Source organism: Hylobates moloch, unplaced genomic scaffold, assembly GCF_009828535.3.
Source record: "Hylobates moloch isolate HMO894 unplaced genomic scaffold, HMol_V3 SCAFFOLD_4, whole genome shotgun sequence".
Taxonomy (NCBI): Eukaryota; Metazoa; Chordata; class Mammalia; order Primates; family Hylobatidae; genus Hylobates; species Hylobates moloch.
The window spans coordinates 90,148,119-90,170,900 of NW_026652279.1; the positions used below are offsets into that span (position 1 = coordinate 90,148,119).

Genomic DNA, 22,782 nt, shown 5'->3' on the forward strand with positions numbered 1-22,782 from the left:
GCAGGCAACTCCAGGAGAGCTGGGGGAGGCTTCACATCCTTCCTAGGATTGTGACCGTCATGATACTCACCTGGGGAATAACGGAGACCCACCTATTACTGTCCACCTCGATTGAGAGTTCAATCCTGATGAATGGCTCCCCTATAAGAGCTGGCTTCTCTGTTGGTGGTCCTGGAATCTTGACTACACCCCACCATCTTCCAAGTTGTGCTGTTTCTGCCAAGTGGCACCTGTCATGACAGTGGCTGGATCACGGTCACTATGAACTGAGTGACCAGTGGGACATTTACTGAGATGGTGCTATGGTCTGAGTGTTTGCACTCTCCCCAAATTCACATGTTGAAATCGAATCCCCAGTGTGATGGCATTAGGTAGTAGGGCCTTTGGGAAGAGGCCCATATTGTGGGACAAATCTGTCCACACTGTGGGAAACGGCTCAACACACATACTTCATTAAATACAGCCAGCTAGAGATTCATAAACTCATTCATTCATTTATTCATTGGTTTGCCAATATTTGGGGGCACCTATGATGGGCCTGGCATTATCTTAGGCTCCCGCAGGGAATTACAGAACATTTTAAACTGTATAACATGGAAATGCTGGGCACGATGCTAGCATATGAAGATACCAACCTAATTCACATGGCTGTGTGAAGAGGAATGGATGTCATAAAAGATCTTCAAGGAATTTTTCCAGAAGCCAGATGTATATTTTTTTAAATTTCAGATGGAGTCTCACTCTGTTGCCCAAGCTGGAGTGCAGTGGCATGATCTTGGCTCACTGCAAACTCTACCTCCCGGGTTCAAGCAATTCTCCTGCCGCAACCTCCCAAATAGCTGGGATTATAGGCACCCGCCACCATACCTGGCTAATTTTTGTATTTTTAGTACAGACAGGGTTTCACCATATTGGCCAGGCTGGTCTTGAATTCCCGACCTCAAGTGATCCACCCACCTCGGCCTCCCAAAGTGCTGGGATTACAGGTATGAGCCACCACACCTGGCCAGGATGTGTATTTTTAATATTATCATTTAGTTTGAGGAAAACAAACTAGTTGTTTGTGGGTATAGAGACATCCCCCAAAAGCCATTAACAAAACCCCTCAACTATCAGCTTAAAATATGTCTCTGCATTTTATTTTAAGAAAACACAAACCTGGTCACAAAATATCTTCAGAGAACAGGATAAGTGAAGAAACAAACAAAATGCATGGGAGTAGCAAATTTGGGGCCACGGTCATGTTCAAGGGGCGGAGCTGACATGAAATCATTTTGTTCCCGGAAAAGCAAGGTTAACTCAAGCTGTGAAGCCCAGATGGCCAATAGATTTACAGCCATCTAAAGAAGAGCAGAATCCTTTCAAGAGTTGAATTATGATGACTTGTAGGTATTGATTAGATGAGAACACCAACCCCATATTCAGCAGAGGGTTAGGGAATGAGAAGTAGAGGGGAGATGGTGGTGGTGATCGTCTTTATGTAGTTTTCAAAGTCACTCCCGAAAAAGAAGATGAGGTAATAGTTGAATATGCCAGCAACGGACATGAGGAACAGGAAGAGTATGATGCGTTTCCCAAATATGTAGCCAGGGGTGCTGGAAGAGAAGGAAAAAGAAAACTGTAGATGCAGTGCAAATGACACCAATTTCACACACACAAAAATGTTACCCCTTTTAGATACATGGAGTTTAAATTATAGCTCCCTGGACTCGGCAATGCTCCATTTTCCCATTTACTTCATATGAAGGATAGAAGTGTCTCAGCTATTACTAGTCATTGAACTTATTTCAAACCCAAGTGACAAGAGCCTAGACCTCAAAACCCATTACTGCGAGGGCTCTGCTGTACCCGCCTCTCTGTGCTCTCATGATTTCCTTAACTCCAGAGCTCCTTGATGGCCTGAAGGTGGCAGGTTCTGTTGATCACTGGGCATCCCCACTGAGCATTAGGACCATTAAGACCCTCTCTGCAGCTGCCCCTAAGGACAGACACGTGTGTAATGCAGGACTGTGTTAAAAGTGAAGTTTAAATGAGCCGATAAAACCGGTGGAATCTGAAAGGTGCTTCGGCATCTGAGGGCTCATTCTATTCTCCTGAGGCTGCCCGGAATAATTCATGTTTACATTCATGAGACCTAGGCACCCAGCAATGGGAGACAGGCCCTTGCATTTTTGAGTGGAGGGAGAGACTTGTTTTTTGTTGTTGTTTGTTTCTTTGTTTTCGAGATAGAGTCTCACTCTGTAGCCTAAGCTGGAGTGCAGTGGTACAATCTCGGCTCACTGCAACGTCTGCCTTCTGGGCTTAAGTGATTCTCATGCCTCAGCCTCCCAAGTAGCTGCAACTACAGGCACACGCCATCACTCCCAGCTAACTTTTTGTATTGTAGTAGAGATGAGGTTTCATGTTAGCCAGGCTGGTCTTGAACTCCTGAGCTCAGGCAATCCACCCATCTCCGCCTCCCAAAGTGCTGGGATTATAGGCGTAAACCACCACGCCCAGCGGAGACATGTTTTAATACACTCTATCCTTCTCTCCAAGGCACTAAATCCTAAACTGCATCCCCCAGTGAGATGTGACCTCCTAATGGCATGCAGAGGCCACCCTGCTTCTGCCCTCCCTCTGCAGAGCCCTCTTCTGACTGCCGCCATGGCTGGCCCATCTGAGTGATGCTAACAGGTTGGGAAAGTCCAAATGACTCAGGAGGGTTGTTAGTAAAGATCCCGGGAAGGCGTCTTTAGGCAATCAGGACGGCACAACGAGATGAGCCAGCTCAGCCCAACAGCTAACTTCATGCTGCCAAGTGCCGTTTCCTGCCATAATCAGAGAGCAGCATTTGGCATCCACAGGTTTAATATTAGAAATCTTGTCAATTTGAAAGGCACCCCATATGCTGACAATATAACTCATAATTTTTCTTTTTCTTTTCTTTTCTTTTTTTTTGAGACTGAGTCAAGCTCTATTGCCCAGCTGGAGTGCAGTGGTACGATCTCAGATCACTGCAACCTCTGTCTCCCGGGTTCAAGTGATTCTCCTGCCTCAGCCTCCTGAGCAGCTGGGATTGCAGGCACCTGCCACCATGCCTGGCTAATTTTTGTGTTTTTGGTAGAGACGGGGTTTCACCATGTTGGCCAGGCTGGTCTCGAACTCCTGACCTCAGGTGATCTGCCCACTTCGGCCTCCCAAAGTGCTGGGATTACAGGCGTGAGCCACCGTGCCCAGACAACTCATAATTTTTCTACAGCAGGAGTCTGAAAGTCACTCAGCCATTATGTATCAAGCTCCTTGCTACTCAAAGTATGGTCCATGGACCAGCAGCATCAGCCCCCACACTGGAAACTTGTCAGAAATGGGAAATTTCAGGTCCCTCTGGAACCTAATAAATCAGAATCTGCATTTTAACAAGCTCCCTGTGGGACCCACTCACATTGGAAAAGCACTGCTAGCTGACACCAGCCCTATTCCTTGGCCAGCTTCATTCTCTCTCTGTTTTCCTGTTCACAGTCACGTTCATGAGATAAGACATCCTAACTAGCTCCTTATGGGGGAAAAGAAATATCCCAAAAGAGGATGTTGTGGGCTGAATTAGGTCCCTTCCAAAATTCATATGTTGAATCCTTACCCTCAGTTCCTCAGAATGGGACTGTATTTGGAGACAGGGTGTTTAAAGAGATAATAAAGGTAAAATGAACTCATATGGGTGGACCCTCATCCAGTATGACTGGGGTCTTATAAGAAGAGGAGATTTGGACACAGACACACTCAGTGAGGTGATGATGTGAAGACACAGGGAGAAGGTGGCCCTCTACAAGCCAAGGAGAGAGGCTGCAGGAGAAACCTACCCTGCCCACACTTTGATCTTGGACTTCTAGCCTCTAGGACTGTGAGAGAATAAATTCTGTGGTTTGAGCCCCCCAGGCTGCAGTGCTTTGTTATGGCAGCACCAGCAGATGAGTACAGAGTCCCCTGCTAGTGCTGGTAAGGGAAGTGAAAATAAAATAAAGAAGTCCAAGTAACGGATATTTTTTAGCCAGAGAATAGAGGGTTCAGATAAATTAAATTGTGAAAAGTCAAATATCGTGGTGGCTCAGATTTATCACATGAATGAGGCCACCATATGCTCATTACAGAAACAAGAAAAAGTGATTTGCGAAGCTGTTTTACACTCAAGATAAAACCGAAGTGAAAAATGAAATGGCATCACCTCCTGATGAAATAGTGATGCTCTTCAATTCAGGTAGGATTTTTCCAAGGTCTCAGGGCATGTGACCCTCGCAGCATAGGACTAGGGTGCTTTAACTCTTCCCAGGCTGTGCACAGGGTGTGGCAGATAAGAGCTCAGCCTCCTGCTCCCTTGTCTGCAGGGCTCAGGGAACGTGACCCCAGGCTGGGCATGTCATTAGCTGCACCTTTAAGTCTCTGAAGTTTGGAGATGGGGCCACAGCTGTGGCAAGTGAGCCTGGTGGGCAGATGCCGAACCTGACCCAGGCTCAAGCAAAGCTGCGGAGAACCTGAAATGCTGTGAGCAGGGAAGGAAGACCTTGGGGGCCTAGACAGGGCACACCAGGGTCATTAGCCCTTGAACAAGGAAGACATCTCTTTCATGTTTCTATTTTTTTTTTATACCAACCACAGAAGACTCACTAATCTTTCATTGTTTCTAAACATAAAAACATTGTTTTAATGTTTCATTGGTACATAATCCTCAATGAGGGAGGAAGGTCAGAATTAAATTATTAAGCATCTGTCGGGGCCAGGTATTGTATACCCATGACTTCCTTTAATTCTCACAGCCATCCTACGGGGGCGTATTGTAAACCTATTTTCCATCTAGGCAAACAGAAAAGAGAGGTTGCACTGATTTGCCTCAGGTCCCACAGCCAGCAAGAGGCAACATAGGAGTTCAGACCTGCCTGTGTGAGGCCAGAGTCCCGTGCTTTGCACTGCAGGGCAAAGGACACCTTCAGACTTCGGAGACCAGGATTTGGTTATTAGTTTTGAAACAGCTGTGCCCTCCACAGGCAGCATAAAACTTACACGAAAACACAAAAGCATCCTGCTAAATAATTCCCATCTCAAAGGTGCTAACCACTTCTAGGATGAGGTGCCATTGTGTGGGAGATGGGGGCGGCCAGGCACCCAGAGCCCTGAGTTCCACCCAGGCATCGTGGGTGGCTCATGCCTATAATCCCAGCACTTTGGGAGACCGAGGCTGGCAGATTGCTTGAGTTCAGGAGTTCGAGACCACCCCAGCTCAGCTCTCTGTCGCCCCCCGCCAGTCACCACTCCTCCTCCACTTCCCACCCCAGGTTCTTAATGTGCATAAAATACGAGGTAGGAACAGAAAACATTACAGTCCCTTCTTGTTTTAAAAATCTGTTCTTTTCAGAATTTAGGGAAGTGTCACTTTAAGCCTGGTGACCTCTAAAGAAAATAAAAATTGTAAGCTCTGTGAGGACAAGATATTTCTCCTCTGCCCACCCACGAATCTCCAATAAATCAGGACCTCCACAAATATTTCTGAAATGAATGAATCATTTCTCAGAAAAGAGAAGCGAACAGCCTTCAGCGATTCCCAAACTCCAGTGTGTGTAAGAATTATCTAAAGAATGCGTTATCTGAGAATGCAGAATCATCTGAGAATGCAAATTCTCAGGCTTCCTCTGGCAGAGATTCTGATTCATAAGTCTGGGATGGGGCCCAGGAATCTGTATCTTTAATAAGCACCACAGATGATTCTAATACTGTTGTTTGGTGGGTTTCGCTTTGAGAAACAGCAGCCTTGATATCCATCTATGCTCCCCGGCCTTCCAAAAGAAGAATGCTTCTTCTCAAACTCTAGTGAAGTAACACCATACTCCACACTTGGAGGGGCCCACAGACTCTAAAACACTGATGCTGAGGAGAAGAAATGACAACGACGAATCAGTCTTCTTGCTTTTTGAGAACTAGGTCTATGATTATTTTGTTAAGTTGAATATATTTGGTCTTGCAATGTGTCCCTGGCTCTAGGAGACACCTTGGGTCTCCTTGGGGACAAAGACTCTGTTATGTTCACTGTTATTCCTTCAGCAACTGACCTGGTACCTGGCACAGAGCAGGTAGCAAATATCTACTGAATGAATGTTGAGTGAATAAGGAGTGAGTGAGCAACAAAGGAGAAGGAGGAGTGGGGTAACCTGAGTTCATTGGCCTCAAGAGTTGGCAGTCATTGCCCACCCACCATTGAGCTGAGAACTTCAAATTGCCAAGAGGATCACTGGAAGCCCCAACAGAGGACAGGACTCTGAGGGATCGGAAGAGGGAGCAACCTAGTGCCCACTGGGGAAGGTAGGTGATAAAGGGCCAAGAGTCAGTTGCCAGTTGGTGCCAGGTGCCATTGAGTTTTGGCCCAGGTAACAGCTTAAACGAATGGGAAAGAAACCAAGATTCAGGCTGGGGATCATGGTGGCTTATGCCTATACTCCCAGCACTTTGGGAGGCTGAGGCTGGCAGATTGCTTGAGTTCAGCAGTTCGAGAACAGCCTGGCCAACATAGCGAAAACCTATCTCTACTAAAAATACAAAAAATTAGATGGGTGTGGTGGTGCATGCCTATAGTCTCAGCTACTCAAGAGGCTGAGGTATAAGAATCACTTGAACCTGGGAAGAGGTGGAGGTTGCAGTGAGCCAAGATCAGGCCACTGCACTCCAGTTTGGGCGACAGAGCAAGACTATGTAAGGTGAGGTGAGATGAGGTGAGGTGAAGGGAGGGAGGGGAAGGGAAGGGGAAAAGAGAAGAGAAAAAAGAAAAGAAGAGAAAAGAAACGAAACCAAGATTCATCCTTAACTGCTGGATAGTAACTGTTACAGGTGAACTAAACAGCATAGAGGAAGGGGTCAGAGAGTAGGATGAAGGGCTGAAAATAAGAGCCAGAAACTTCTAGAGGGCATTAAAAAGGGAGCTGCAAAATCCTTGCAGGGGCCGGGCGCGGTGGCTCACGCTTGTAATCCCAGCACTTTGGGAGGCCGAGGCGGGCGGATCACGAGGTCAGGAGATCGAGACCACAGTGAAACCCCGTCTCTACTAAAAATACACAAAATTAGCCGGGCGTGGCGGCGGATGCCTGTAGTCCCAGCTACTCGGAGAGGCTGAGGCAGGAGAATGGCGTGAACCCGGGAGGCGGAGCTTGCAGTGAGCCAAGATTGTGCCACTGCACTCCAGCCTGGGCGACAGAGCAAGACTCCATCTCAAAAAAAAAAAAAAAAAAATCCTTGCAGGGCAGCCTGAAGCCTGAAGGAAGAAGCTCAGACTGGGGCATACATTATGGAATGTCTTCCCAACCCACTGGAGAAAGGATAACACTGAACTTCCGAAGCAGACAGGGCTGGAGCAACTTCTGGAAAGGGACAAGGGACCATTGGGGTTCAAGAGAGAAATTCCGGGGGAAGGATCTCATCGAGCAATTCCTCCTCGGTTGGTGAGGTCAAGAACTAAAGAAGGTCCCAAGGGCATTAGGTGTCTGCAGAGTCCAAGTGTGACAGCCCAGGAACAGAAGGGGGGCCTGGGGAGGAGATGGGCCCAACTGAAGAGGATCTCAGCAAGTAGCTTCTAGATGGCAGGATTGAAAATATCCTTGCATTTAACCATAAAGCCCCTCTGGCTTGCACCTATATCAGGCCGTATTTTGGTCTAGATTAGGCTTAGACATTTCTTCTAGTATCTGTTACTTCTATTGATGACAATTGCTCAGAGTGGTTGTGTTAAGCAGTGTCTGTGTTAAGAAGGATTCTGAGGCCAGGTTTGGTCTCTGTAAGAAAGAGCACCATGATTCATCAGTAATGCCTACCACAGCCAGAGGGGAGGAGAAGGGGATCTAGAACCCACGCAGATGGTGGGTTATGGGGCTGGCAGGATCTCCTTCTTATCACCTAAAGAGGGAGACCAGGGAGGCACACAAGAAGTCAGGCCATTTATATTTCAATGAGGTCCAAAGAAATCTACTATTTTAAAGATTTCTTATAAATCAATCTCCTATTGTTTATTTTTGTCACCTCTGTTCATTCCCTAATAGGAATCAGTTAGTAAAACCTTTAAAGTTAAAAGGACATGTGGGTAGGTGGACAAATTTTGTCATGTTCTGCAGATGGTCTCGGAATTAAAGCAGCTGTAGGATCTCAAGCAAGTGGTGACAGATGAAGAGAGGAGCAGTGAGTGGGCCACATCCCTGGGACTTTGCAGGGGGTAAGATAGGGCTGCATGGGGAGCCAGGCAAAAGAGAAGACCCTCTTATTTCATTGCTAGACATTTCACCCCCACTCTTAATGAGGTAATCACATGGGAAAAGGCATGATAGAGGTTTTCCAGGGCAAAAGAGAATAAAGAATATCATTTAGGGCAGTGTTGATAAGAATAGCAGAGATAATGGAATTGTGGTTTTAGAGGATAAATAAGAATGCCACTAGAGAGGCATGAAAAAAGAGATGGCACAGGGAAGGATCTGCCGAAAGAACAGTCATTCTTTTTCCAGCTGCAGCCCGGCTCACAGTCTAACCCCATCAAGTCCTTGAGCTTCACAGGCTCTCAGGTTTTCCAGATATAGCGCTTTCACCCGCTGACCTCCCTAGGATGTCACTGCCTTTATCACTACTGAAGGATGCTATCTAATCATAGAGCCCATTAGCCACTAGAGACGGGTGCTATTGTAAAAGACAGAGCGGCTGTGAACATAAGGAAGGAAAATGGTGTGGAAGGCTGGGGTCAGCACCTGGGGCAGCAGCCTCACAGAATGTGTTCCTGGCACCGGAACCCCTACTAGTGCATTAGGAATTGCAATCTCTAAGGAACTGATGGCATACTCTAACATCAACGTTTCTTCTGTAAGTATTATCATGTGTTTTACTAAAATCTAGATTTCCTAATCCAGGTGTCAGGAAGGTACTGTGCTGCTTTGGGGCTTTCTGTCTGGCAACATCTATAAACGACGCAATGGTGACGCTAGTCAGTTTCACAGTCTCATGTCTGCATCTTTTTTTTTTTTTTTTTTTTGGATGGAGTTTTGCTTTTGTTGCCCAGGCTGGAGTGCAGTGGTGCAATCTTGGCTCACTGCAACCTCTGCCTCCTGGGTTCAAGCGATTCTACAGCCTCAGCCTACCGAGTAGCTGGGATTACAGGCACCCACCACCATGCCTGGCTAATGTTTAGTATATTTTTTAGTAGAGACGGGGTTTCACCATGTTGGCCAGCCTGGTCTCGAACTCCTGACCTCAGGTGATCCACCCATCCCAGCCTCCCAAAGTGCTGGGATTATAGGCGTGAGCCGCCGCACCCTGCTGTCATATCTGCATCTTACTGCATCTTATTTTCCCAACATTCTTTCTGCTGGTCCCTGGAAGATATGTTCCTCAGGACAACTTATCACGAGGTGCAAGATTTAGTTCTCATTTCTGTAGACAAACAATGAAACGTTTCACTCTCAGGAGGCCTGGGAACCCAGACATAAAAAGTCATTACAGCACCAGACTCTGCAGGGCGGGAGTGCAGGGTGTGGGGCTGCAAGGCACGTGCAGCAAACAGCACTGAAGCACCCTTTGAAAGTCAGCACTATGCGGAGGAATTGCTTAATGAGAAAACTGGGCAAGTCCCCCCAGCTATATTTTCAGAGCCTTCAAAGCTCAGGGAGAGAAGGATGAGAGGTCCTAGTCAGCCTTCCCCCTCCCACCCAAGGGGATGCTATAGAGCCGTGAATCTAGTCAAATATTGTTTTGAATTATCACTCTTCCTGCTCAAAAATCAGGAATCACTCCACAGTTCTTTAGTAGTTCCAGTTACCTACCTCTGCGTTCTCTCTCCTAGGTAACCGACAAAGTACTTTTGCCTCACAAATAAGTACATCAGTCCAGCAAAGGCAGCAGGAACTAAGTGGAGAAATGAAAACACCTGTGTCAGTTTCATAGCCACCAAAACATGCTGTTAGCCCAATTAGGCAATCAACATTGGTCACAAAATCTAGCAGAGGACACATGCACTTCAGAAAAAGAGCCAAGGGCTAGAGGAAACCTGAGAACCTTCCTAATACTGGTAATGACCTTATGCCAGCATCATGGCATTGTTTACAACAAACTTGTCCAACCCGGAGCCTGCGGGTCGCACGTGGCCCAGGATGGCTTTGAATACAGCCCAACACAAATTCATAAACTTTCTTAAAAATATGAGATTTTTTTGCAACTTTTTTTCTTTAGTTCATCAGCTATCGATAGGGTTAGTGTATTTTATGTGTGGCCCAAGACAACTCTTCTTCCAGTGTGGCTCAGGGAACCCAAAAGATTGGACACTCCTGGTTTCCAAGGTATTTGCATATCTATCATCTAACGTGAGTCCTTTCAACATAACTAGTACCCACATTTCTATTTCCAGATGTGGAAACCTGGGTTCAGGTGGTCAACCAGGCTTGCATAAGGCTGTCAGCTGGTAAAAGGGGCAGAGGGTAGGGCTTAAACCCCAAACCCAGCTCTGAAACTGGTTCTCTTAAAAGTACACCCTTCACCCCTGAGCCTCCCCACAGCACAATGTTTAACCTTTCTTGAACCAACAGCTACCGTTTAGAAAAGATCTCTAGGGAAGGAGATTCCCTCTGTGTTCTAGCCTTTTGGGAAGGAGATGCCCTCTGCATTCTAGCTTTTTGGGAAACTGCCAGGAGCAGCACCCCAATAACTCTATGAACTAGTGGAGCTGTTCATATGAAGCCTTGGAGCTGGGAGTTAACTCAGCTGGAACTAGTGTTATCTGGAGCCACAGATATAAAAACAATTTAAACACTTCCGCCATTGAGGGAATACTTTTCACCTGCCACAGTGCTCCTGGCGTTTTGAGAACGTGAGTCTCCAATCCTCCCAGCTCGCTGGTTAGGAGTGTGTCACTGTCACCATTTGACAGACGAGGAAATTTAGGCTCAAGCCACAAGAGCCATGAGGACATCTGTCTTTTTCCTAGATCATCTCTGAGCCTGGCATAGTGCCTGGCACATAGGGGTGTTCAAAATAATATTTGTCAAATGAATGAAAATAAGTCAGGCCAGTGAAGGGGTGGAAGTTGAATCCAGGTCTTTCTGATTTCAAAACTTTGTCACCACCACTCGCATTATCAATAATAACATTTACTGCACTTCAGATGTTAGGCGGAATCATATGAAATGCTATTTTTGTAGGTCATAAATAGTCAGATATTGGCAGTTTTACATGGCTCAATCTGATATATGCCAAGCACTGTGTCAGGAGCTTCATACATATTATTTCACTCACCATAGGAATGCTACTAGCTAGACCATGGTCCTGTTTTACAACAAGGAAACTGAGGCTTGGAAAAGCTGAGTAACAGCCTGGAGTCACACACCAGCAATGAGTGTCCTTGGATTTGCCTCCAATCAACCACTCCCCAAAACCCATTTCTGTCCACAATTCCTCCTGCCTTCCAAAATACTATTGTTATCTGGCAGATAAGAAAATCAAAGCAAAAGAGAAACTGTGAGCTTCAGCTTTCTCTTCTTTTTTTGAGACAGAGTTTCACTCTTGTTGCCCAGGCTAGAGTGCAATGGTGCTGTCTTGGCTCACCGCAACCTCCACCTCCCGAGTTTAAGTGATTCTCCTGCCTCGGCCTCCCGAGTAGCTGGCATTACAGGCATGCACCACCACGCCCAGTTAATTTTGTATTTTTAGTAGAGACAGGGTTTCTCCATGTTGGTCAGGCTGGTCTCGAGCTCCCGACCTCAAGTGACCCACCTGCCTCAGCCTCCCAAAGTGCTGGGATTACAGGCATGAGCCACTGTGCCCGGCCCATGCTATTCTCTAAAAATCACAAAACTGTCACAATCACGATTTGCCTTGGGCAAAGTTTTTCCTATGTTGTACCATCTGAATGATTCTGCTCCAACTTACTGGTCCATTGTTCTTTCAATGGGAACCCAATTGAACATGAGCTAACAGAGATTATGGGCGGAAAATGGCCACACTCATACCCCTGTGCAAGGAAGGTGAGTGCCTCCTGCAGGGAAGTGGGCTGCTGGCACCAGAAGGGTACAAATCCAGGCTCTAAAATTCTGATATTCGTGCAAGCCACTTGTTCCTCTGGGACTTGAGCTTCTGCTCTATAAAGTGAGGGATTTGCACTAGAATTATCTTTGGGTTTCCTTTCTGCTAAAAAAAAAAGTCTACAGTCTACTTTATTCATAAGAAATGATGATTATCAACCAAGGTTTACTGATGCTTTTGTCTGCTGGCAATGACAAAGCTTGTTTTGACAGGAAATACGTATTTCCAGGGCTACGAAACACCTTCAAACACCCATTGTATTTATCTAGCTATAGCAAGTCCGCATTCATCTAGATCAAGTATCACTAAGACATAAAAAGAACCATAACTCCTAGTAAGAGCATAGTTTGACTTGATTTTTTGAGTAATGCAAGACATGTTTCCTATTTAACTCAGGATAGAGAATAGGAAATAAACGGTAAGCTTACTGACAGCCTTCTCAGCACAGAAGGAGTGCCACGTGGTGTCCCTTACGTGGTTTCTGCTGCCGCCTCACCTCTGCTCTCTATCACTGAACTTAGTTCTTTTCCCGCATGGCGCTTCCCACCCTTGTCATTGTCTTCATTCACTGACTTCTGTGGTCCATCTTGCCAGCTGGCCTGTGCCTCACCACCATCTCCTTTATTTATCACTGTATATCTAGGTACAGGGCTTGGCACAGAGTAGCTCTTCAATGTATATTTATTATGTAAATAAATAAAGTAAGAGGATCTTTGTGAAAAATCCAGAATTTTAAGCCAAAAGACCCAGGCACTCATTCTGTCTGTGTTATTCACCAGCTGAGTAGCTGTAAGCAAGTTACTTTATCTCCGTGAATCAAAGTATCCTGAAAGGTAATAAGGGACATAAGATCCACTCTATCTACTTTATAGAGCGGGGAGACACTAATAAGTCTTAAACAGTTCATCACGGGACTGAGTGTGGCCTTTCTGCCTGTGCCCTCCAGGGCCACAGAAGCTGGCCAGTTCATGCCAATCTGCCACCAGGCACAGTGCCAGGCATGGCCCCGAAAGGGGACCAAAAGTATGACTGATTTCCACTCAATGTTAAATCAACTCTGGAAGTTGATCTGTCTTTCCAACTTGCTCAAGTCAAGCCTGTGGGCTGCTGATAACCGTGGGAGGGCCAGGGATGTGGCATCCCGCCCGTGGCTCAGTGGAAACATGCCTGAAGGAGGGCCACCGCACTGGAAGCTTATTAGCAGAAGAGCCAAGTGACAGCGGTCCCAGAATAGATCCCTCAGGCACTCTCATTTATAATGCCCTTGTATCTGAACTAACACTGCTTAAGGATTCTGAGTCACATTTAGCCTTAAACCACCCTTGTCAGCACGGCAGCTCTCAACTAGCCACCAGGGAGCAAGCATTAGCAATGCATTATCACACACGCTCTGCACGGGTGCAGAGCATGCCTGAAACCCAGCCTCCCAAGGGCTCTCACCTCTCCAGGGCTTCACAGATGGGAGCCAGAGGTCAGGCAAAGTCCTTTCAACAAAAAGCCTGCCCTTTGAACCTCCTTGAGATGCACTTTATAGAAGGAGAATGAACAAAGGGAAGTCTGAGTTACCTTGGCTGCAAAGTAGCCCCGCAGACCAGAGCACAGCGAGGAAAGTGGGGTACGCATCTACACAGTTCTGGCTGCAGAATAAACAAACAAGGAGGAAAACAATCAGAGACCAAGTTAGTGCAGTGTGGTCCGAAAATTACCTGAAAGTTGAAGTTAATAATCACCATCGTGCATGAAACATAAATCCCATTCATAATTCCACTTACATCTACCCAATAAGATGGGGCAGCCAGCTGCCACCTGGGAAACAAACAATGGTATAAAGCAAACACATGTTCATAATCCATTTACTGTGTTCCTACGGTGATGCGTAAGGGAGACTTGGTTTCTTGATGTATTCCTTTGGCAGGGTTCCTGTTCCTGGCAGTGCCCCTGTGCTTCTTGGAATTGAAGAGTGAGCAATGCAGACAGAGGATGTGGCCACACTGGCGTGGGGGTGGTGGGGGAGAAGAGCCCAACTAAGGAAACTTTTCTATCAGATCCACAAATCAGCCCAGGTCTGCAAGCCAGGCTGAGAAAAGAAGGGTGGTCTTCAAGTGTTAAAGACACCAAAGTCAATTCAAAAAAGCTGGTGCTCAGAAAGTTAGCTTACTGCGAGGGTGATCACTGTGTGCTGGGCACAGTCCTCACTCCCTGGAGAGTTCTCACTCTACCATGGATGTTTTGCACCCTTCCTCTCTTTTTAACTCGCCATATTCCTGTGAGTTCACATGATAACTGTATGAGTTTCCTCTTGCTGCTGTAACAAGTGGCCACAAACTGAGTGGCTTAAAACAACACGCCTTGTAATCCCAGCACTTTGGGAGGCTGAGGCAGGCAGATCACAAGGTCAGGAGTTCAAGACCAGCCTGGCCAACATGGTGAAACGCTGTCTCTACTAAAAATACAAAAAATAGCCAGGCATGGTGGCAGGCACCTGTAATCCCAGCTACTCAGGAGGCTGAGGCAGGAGAATCACTTGAACCTGGGAGGCAGAGGTTGCAGCGAGCCAAGGTCGTGCCACTGCACTCCAGCCCAGGCAACAGAGCAAGACTCTGTCTCAAAAAACAAAAAAATACCCCTTTACTGTGGTTCAGGATGTCAGAAATCCAGAATAAATCTCAATGGGCTATAAAGTCAAGATATTAGCAGGGCTGCAATCCTTCTGGAGCTTCTAGGGGAGAAATCATTTCCTTGCCTTCTCCAGCTTCTAGAGGTCACCTGTATTCCTTGACTCAGAACCTCCTTCCAACCTGAAAGTCAGGGATGACCCATCAAATCTTTCTTATTTTGAATGACTCTGACATCTACTCTTCTGCCTCCTTCTTCCACATTAAAAAGACCCTTGTGGTTACATCAGGTCCTACCCAGATCATCCAGGATAATCTCTTTATTTTAAGGCCAAGTGGCTAGCTGCCTGAATTTCCCCTTGCCATGTAACGTAACATATTCACAGGTTCCTAGGATTAGGATGTAGGCATGATTGGCGAGGGGGCCATTATTCTGCCTACCACAATTGCTGTCGTTTCCAATAAGGAACTGAGGCTTGGAGAAGCTGAATAACTTGCTCAGGGTCATCCAGCTAGGGAGTGGCAAAGCCAGGATTCACACCATAATCAGTCTGTCTCCAAAGCCATGTCTGTTAACTCTTCAACTATACTAAATTAAATTATAGGTGTCCTCCTGAGAAGTCTGCAGTCCAGATCAGGGCAATAAATATGCCCATCCATGAAAAACAGCATAACTAGACTTGAGAGGCACAAAAAGGGAGGGAAATAAATACAGTGGAAAGGTCACTTGACTAGGATTAAAGTCTCCGTCCTGACTTTAACCAGCTGTTCACCATTGGCAAAACAATCTCTCTGGATTTAGTTTCCTTATCTGTAAAACTGAGAGACTGATTATAATTCTGAGGTCCATGTGAATTCTCACGGTCCATGGTCGAAGGTGGCAGTTCTCCAGGCGTGCTCTCGGGACCAGCGGCGGCAGCAGCACCAACAACATGTTAGAAATGCAAATGTTCACGCCCACCTCAGGCCTTCAGAATTTAAAACTCTATGTTGGGGCCCAGAAATCTGTTTTAACAAGCCCTCCATGTGATGCTGATGCCTGCTGACGTTTGAGAACCACGGGTTTCTTGTGATTATATAGGTAAAAACAAAGATGCAATTTCCAAACTGCTCATGCAAACTCTTAGGGTCTCATGCTTCAGTGGTACCACTGAGAACTCAGGAATGGCCAGCCCTTCATCTGTGCCCTGCAGAGAACCCAGAGAGATCGGGTTATCTGTGCCTCGCCACTGGAATCTCCATGCTCCTCTGATGGTCAAAAGATCCTTTTCTGGAGAAGTTTATGACGGTAACAGATGAGAAACCTACTCTGGAATCCAGGCACAACCAAAAACCAGGAACAGGACAGAAAGAGTAGACAGACCCCTGCTGACCTTGCAAAGTGCTCTGAATCCCAGAATTTCCACTGATCTAATGGACACGGTAGGAGCTCCAAAGGGCAGGAGGCCCCTACAAATTTACCATTGGGGTGAAGTGCTTAGTGAATAAACAGGTCCCCAAGTAACAATTGCAGCAGCTACTGGGCACTGGCATCACATTTATTCTTATATATTACTACAGGCACAAAATTGCAGCCTCAGGACTGAGAAAATATGATTCATTTTCCAGTTCAAGAAACTTAGAAGAAAAAATTCCTTGTTTGGTTATTTGAATAACATTCTGTGTCTGATGGGGTAAAATATCTGGTGCTCTTATTGTTTAAAAACCTATTAATACCAAAGATTTCCCCTGCTTCCTTCTCTTTCTCATGTTTCGGGTTTTTGGTTTGTTTTTAAGTAGCGATTTTGTCTGGATTATGCAAAAGGAAAAAAAATTCTTAATTGTCTAAGGGATCTGCTCATTAGAAATGGGAACTGTCTAGTGATTTGACATTGGGTCCGTATTCAACCATTCCTGACTATTAGTTCAACTCACCTTGGTTCCTAATAAAATATGGTCAGCCTGGAGTTGAATGAAATTCTCCCAGCTGTAAGAAAATGGGCTCCTCCTGTGGATTTCCAGAATATTCTCAGAGCCTTGTTCCTGGCTCTGGCTCAAGCCAGTGCCTGTCACCATCCAGGACTTCAAGTGCAGCTTCTACCCAAAGCTGCAAGCTTATGTGCCCCTCCTGGAGAGGGGGCTGCTGCTGGGCTGAATTCAAGTGGCTTTAGCCATGACAGCTGTCCAGTGGCTGCTCATGCAGTCTCTGAAGTTCACACAGTCTGGGCCCAATGCCATGGCTGCCTCTTATGGGCTATGTGAGTGTGGGTGCATTTCCTAGCCTCACTGAGCCTCAATTTGCTCATCTACAAGAGGTAGATGGAGACATTAGTAATTACTTCCCTAGACTGTTGTGAGAATGAAACAAGGTGAAGTGCCACCTGGCTCACAGTAAGCATTCAATAAGTGGTGGCTATCATTGTTCCAATGTCTTCCTTCTTAACCCCCAGTGGAAGTGTCTTTCTTATTGACAAATTATTATTACTCTGAATTTTCTTTTGAGAAATTTTGTGCCATTTTTTCTGACGAACCCATTTTGAGACCCATTCCTTGACGTCTAAATAGGAGCTATTCAGCAGATCTTGCAACAATTCGCTGTGCTATGTTCAACTTGATGTGCTGCACTATTCATGTTTTTATGGAGAAAAGAATTTGTTGCTCTATTTCCTTTCATTTTTCTCCACCTCTGGGAATAAAACATAGAAACTCTTTAGTGTTCTGTTAATTAGTTTGGATTAATTTAAAGTAAGTAAATATAATTAATAACAGTTTATTAATAACAGTGTCAATACTAATTGACAGGATCGTTGTAGACCTATCACCTTTAAATAATTTTACAAGTCTATGCCACTTGAAAATGAGTCTAGGCCAGGCACCAATGGCTCATGCCTGTAATCCCAGCACTCTGGGCGGCTGAGGCGGGCAGATCACCTGAAGTAAGGAGTTTGAGACCAGGCTGGCCAACATAGTGAAACCCTGTCTCTACTGAAGATACAAAAATTAGCCGGACATGGTGGTGCATGCCTGTAATCCCAGCTATTCAGGAGGCTGAGGCACAAGAATTGCTTAAGCCCGGAAGGGAGAGGTTGCAGTTAGCCAAGATTGCACCACTGCACTCCAGCCTGGTGACAGAGTGAAGCTCCATCTCAAAAAAAAAAAAAAAGAAAGAAAAGAAAAGAAAGAAAGAAAGAAAGAAAGTGAGTCTAGAATGGACACCAAGAGATAAAAGATGCAGGGAGAAGAGACATGAGGGTGACATTCCAAAAACATGTTTTGATACACTCTGCAAAAAGCGGGTGGTAGGGGTGTCTGCAGTTAAATAATACATTCCCCTCTTAGAACACCAAGAATCAGAGTACCCTTAAACGTCCTCAAAAGTCTGTCTATAAAGAACTTGTTATCCCCTGTAACACCTGTTAAAAGTCCATGAACTTGCAATCCATTTAGAAAATTACACCTCTCCAGAGACCCTTCTCCTCTCTGCAACCTGTGCTTACTTACACTCACAAACGGGAATCTTAGGTCAGCTAACAAGGATTTTTCTCCGAAAACCAAACTTTGACCGAGGCTGCTCTAGCCATGCTCATTGGCTGGGAATAGGACATTAAACTGTGTTTTATACACGTGAACAGGCCAGGCACAGTGGCTCATGCCTGTAATTCCAACACTTTGGAAGGCCAAGGCGGGTGGATCACCTGAGGTCAGGAGTTCGACACCAGCCTGACCAACATGGTGAAACACTGTCTCTACTAAAAATACAAAAATTAGCCAGGCATGGGGGAATGTGCCTGTAATCCCAGCTACCCAGGAGGCTGAAGCAGGAGAATCACTTGAACCTGGGAGGCCGAGGTTGCAGTGAGCCAAGATCGTGCCACTGCACTCCAGCCTGGGCAACAGAGTGTGACTCTGTCTTTCAAAAGAAAGAATTAATTAGAATTAAAATATACACGTGAACAGAGTCCAGGTCCAATTCCTTTTAGCTCTCAAACCCTGACTCAGCTCTACCCTCATGGGAGATGAGTGGAGGGACAGCCCATTAATTAAGGCCAAGTCTGAGCTAATGAGCCACACTGGCTGGGGTATCTGCTCAGCAGCTGCCCCTGAATCTTGAGCTATCTGTATCAGTCAGCAGTTGTGTTTTATGCTAAAAATACATGCATCTGTCTTTTTAATCCACCAGTATCATTTATCCTTCATGCTATTTTTCCTTGATAGCCATGGTCCCTGAACATTTATGATCCCACACCCCATCAACCAAAAATTTTGAGCATGCAACCTTATAACAAGTATATTTGCATATAAACTATATACACATACTACTGTCCATGTGTATATTAAAAATGAGTAAAGCTTCAGTTCTTACTTTTCAGATAGCAAGATTAAATGCATGTTCTTTTCTTCCTGCAGCCTCATGGGTCATCTTTTAACCCTTTCCAGTGCTCTTGGATGCCCCTGGAGAAGCTGCTGCTGGGACGACTTTCTCCTAGAATAACACGCAACCCCATTCCCAGTGGTTTCCTGGCACAGGCAAACAGACCAGCTGCCTCTGGCTTTTGCCAGCATGTAGCTGCCTGCTGCATTGATCTTTGACCCTTTTTACAACCCAGACAGGCACACAGATATGTTGCTGGCCCAGGGAGGAAGTGGTCTTTATAACAGAACCGCAGCAGTGTCCAGACAATTTGTATCTTACAGAAAACTCTCCACCCTGCCTGCTTAGTTCCTACCTTTCCGTGGCTATCTCTCCCCTTCCTCATCCTTCTCCTTCCCTCTCATGGAGGTTGAGTGTACAGACCCATGGGTTTTGAGAGCTGGGCTGCAGCACCCACACAGTGGGGATGCCCAAGCAGCAAAAATCACCTTCCACTCTCCTCTTACGGTTTTTATCTCTGGAGCCCCACAATGACTGTGGAACTTCCAAACGACCTTCCCAAGTGACACAGCACAGCCACCAACCAAGGGCACTTCTGCAATTTGGGGGCTGGCAACTAGCAAGCCAGGTCTAAGCACCATGGCTTCTTAGAAACAGAGCTGTTCACTCCTGGGGGCACATGGCAGAAACTACACAGCCTGGCCTGCTCCATTTCTTCTTCATTGCCAGCAAAATGGAAACTTAACTTCTAACCAGAAACGGTGAAATTGCACCATAACTTCTCCAAATTGGTTGAGCTGAGGAGTCCATAGGAATACAATGTGACCAGTGAGAATGCAGTCATTTGGCAGAAGTTTCTCTTTCCAAACTGATATAGCATAGTAGGAATGCTTTCTTTGGATTTCATCTGGGGAGAAGTTTTGACCTTGCCTCATCAAAGTCACCTTCTTTGCACCTCTTGCATGTGGATGTGTCCGAGGCGGGACTCTAGTATCTTTCTCTACAGATAGTGCAAAGAGGCTGACAGCAACTGACATAATTTCTGTACTCTCCTCCAAATGGTTTTTAAATGTCTTAAATCACACCTTTAAACATCTTAAATTGACTCTGAGAATTAATACATGGAAGGCCTAGATGTTAAAATAGAAACCTCTTTATAATCAGTTTAGCAAAGGATTTCCTTAAGCTCAGACTGCTGGAATAGGCCTGGACAGAAGCGCTTGGGAGAAGGGAGTGGAGCCCAGAGCAGGTGGGAGCATGGAGAAAGAGGGAGATCTAGGTGGCCCGCTGTAGCAGCGCTGTGAGTACTCAGGGGCTGTCTGAAAGGGAAAATGCCCAAAGAGGGCAAGGGCCCAGGCAATCAGCCTGTGACTACCACACTAATGCGTTCGAGTGGCCCAGCAATTTCGGAGCTGAGGGAGCAAAGCAGCCAATGAAAAGCTGCAACGGAAGAGATGCCCCCTCCAATCCCCTCATGCCTACACCTCACTGAAACCATTAAAAATATCTAGATGAGGAGAAGGACTGAAGAGAAACTGTATCAGTGAGTGTGATGTAGGCCTGTTCAGTCGAGATCCCTTGAAGCCAGTTTAATTCACAGGAAACCAACGGTACCCCTGAAGGGGACCCTCCCTCCATGGTGCCAGCAGCGAGCCCAGGGACTCCGACCCTGCAGTGTGAATCTTTGTCCTGAGTTTGCACCATTCTTGGCATTCTGAATGCATTTTTCTTGGGTGACCATGACTCCCCCTTTGGAAGGATCTCTGGGAACATCAAAGTTGCTCCTGGGATGGAACTGAAGGCCAGCTCCTCCCTTAGCTCTCTAGCATGAGGCCTTCCTCTGTGACAGGCCCCTAGTCCTAGCCCATAGTCCCCAACATGCCTGCCACTGGCTGAGCCTTGAAATACACTCTGCATAAAGGAAAGAGGAGTATTTGAATAACATTCATTCGGATTTGCATCCCGAATCGATTGCACCCAGCTTTAGAGCCGCTCAGGTGTTTTCAAACAGCCTTTTTATTCAAAGAAAAGAATGAGAGAGGGGGAAAGCACCTGCTAATGTCCCCATTCTTTCTGTTCTTGTTCTAGTTGCTCAAGGAGCCAGTGTTAGAAAATGCACTGGTGTCACCTCCAGACTTCCACCCGCAGGGGAGCCAGGGGCAGGTGAGTTGAAGGCTGTCGCCAGCGTGTCCTGCCTGTGGCTTCTGAAGGTGACTGGTGAGTCATGGCTGGTGTTCACAGTAGCACCCCTCATCTAACCCCACAGGAAATAGGTCAACTTCTCTAACCGAGTGACTCTCTCAGATCTTTCTGAAGCTGCAGAGATCATACCTCCCTCCATCAATGTGCCCCATATCCCCACTCCCTTTCTTTTGACACTAGCACTACCTAAGGTGATAAAGCGTGTCCACAAAGCCTCTCTGGAGAAGTCCAACCTCCCTCACCTCCCTGGCACTCAGAAACTTGGCTCAGACAGACATGTGGTATTAAGGGTGGTCATCACTCCTAGAAGGAGGCCCCCCTGCCCATGCCCCCACTTGTTAGCAACATCAGGGTTTGGACTCACTTGGCAGTGTAGACCCGCTCAAAGGCAAGTGTTCCCGTCCTCTGGAAGCTCCTCCCATTCTGGGTCCTGCTTTCGTGCTCCACTTTATGGGCAAAGAATCCTGCCAAGGGAAAAGGTTTGCATCTGGTTCATTGTGGGCATGTTCAGAAGCCTGTTACTTCCTTGTTTTACTAGAATGTTAAATGCCTCCTTGACTTGACCTCCAAACAGCCCTAAATGTCCTCCATCAACTGTCATTTAGCAGAAATGTACTCAGCAGCTGCTCTCTACTGAACACTGTGTTTGGTGTTGGAAACACAGTCGTGAGCAAGGCACGGCCCCCACTTTCCAGGATCTTACAGTCTAAAGGAAGAGACGAACAAGGAAAGCAGACGTTCCACACAGCAGAGCGAGTCATGCCAAGAGGAGATTGAGTACATGGTGCTTTCAGGGTCAAAGGAAGCAACTTAATTCCATGTTGGATCACGGAAGGATTCCTTGAGGGAATGACATCTAAGATAAAATCTGAAGAACAAGTAGAAATTAGCCAAGCAGAGGGAGGGAGAGGGGCCGCTATATGCTAAGAAAACAGAATATGCAAAGGTCCAGGGTAAAGAACTGTCTGTAGTTCACAATGTCCAGCCAAGGAGGGGGAATGGAGGGCACTGGGGAGGGAATGCGATTTGGTAGAACCACAGATGAGGCCAAGAGGGAGGTGATGAATCGTTCTTTCAATGACATGTATCTATGACCACTTGCCACATGCCAGACATTTAGCTTGCATCCAAGAACAAAACAAAGAGCCTTGGTTTGAGGAACTGATGCTCTGGTGAGGACAGCAGAGGAGGAGACAGATCATCCACAGTAAGCAAAATACATAAATTAAAACGATACGGTGTGCTGAGCTATGGGCGAAAGAAGAGCATGGTAAGGGGCCATTTGATGCATGCAAGAAGGTGGGTTCATGAGCCTCAATGAGAAAGGAATAACTGAGCCAGGGCTTCAAGAAGATGACCATTGAGATTTGCCCCTGGAGCCTAGCAGGGTGACTGTGACCTTGCTGAGAGCCGTGTGAAGAAATTCAGAACTTAGTTCTGTCTGAGAGCAACAAGGAATTACTGACAGGTTTAAGCAGAGGAATGTTGTCATCAGAAAGCCACCCTGTCTTTAGTGTGGCAGGCACTTGGCAGAATCAGATCCAGGATCGG

General features: G+C 46.3%; 1 protein-coding gene across 1 annotated transcript in view; it reads right to left on the reverse strand.

Moving 5' to 3' along the window:
• Positions 1 to 1,112: 1,112 nt before the first annotated feature.
• The window catches only part of ALOX5AP (arachidonate 5-lipoxygenase activating protein), a 51,899-nt gene continuing 30,229 nt past the window's right edge, over positions 1,113 to 22,782 (reverse strand). Inside the window, exons 3-6 of the mRNA XM_032150535.2 lie at positions 21,596 to 21,695; positions 13,630 to 13,700; positions 9,813 to 9,894; positions 1,113 to 1,595 (exon numbers count right to left, since the gene is read on the reverse strand). Coding sequence (XP_032006426.1) covers positions 1,433 to 1,595; positions 9,813 to 9,894; positions 13,630 to 13,700; positions 21,596 to 21,695 — 416 coding nt within the window. The 3' untranslated portion in view covers positions 1,113 to 1,432. The remainder of the gene's footprint in view (positions 1,596 to 9,812; positions 9,895 to 13,629; positions 13,701 to 21,595; positions 21,696 to 22,782) is intronic.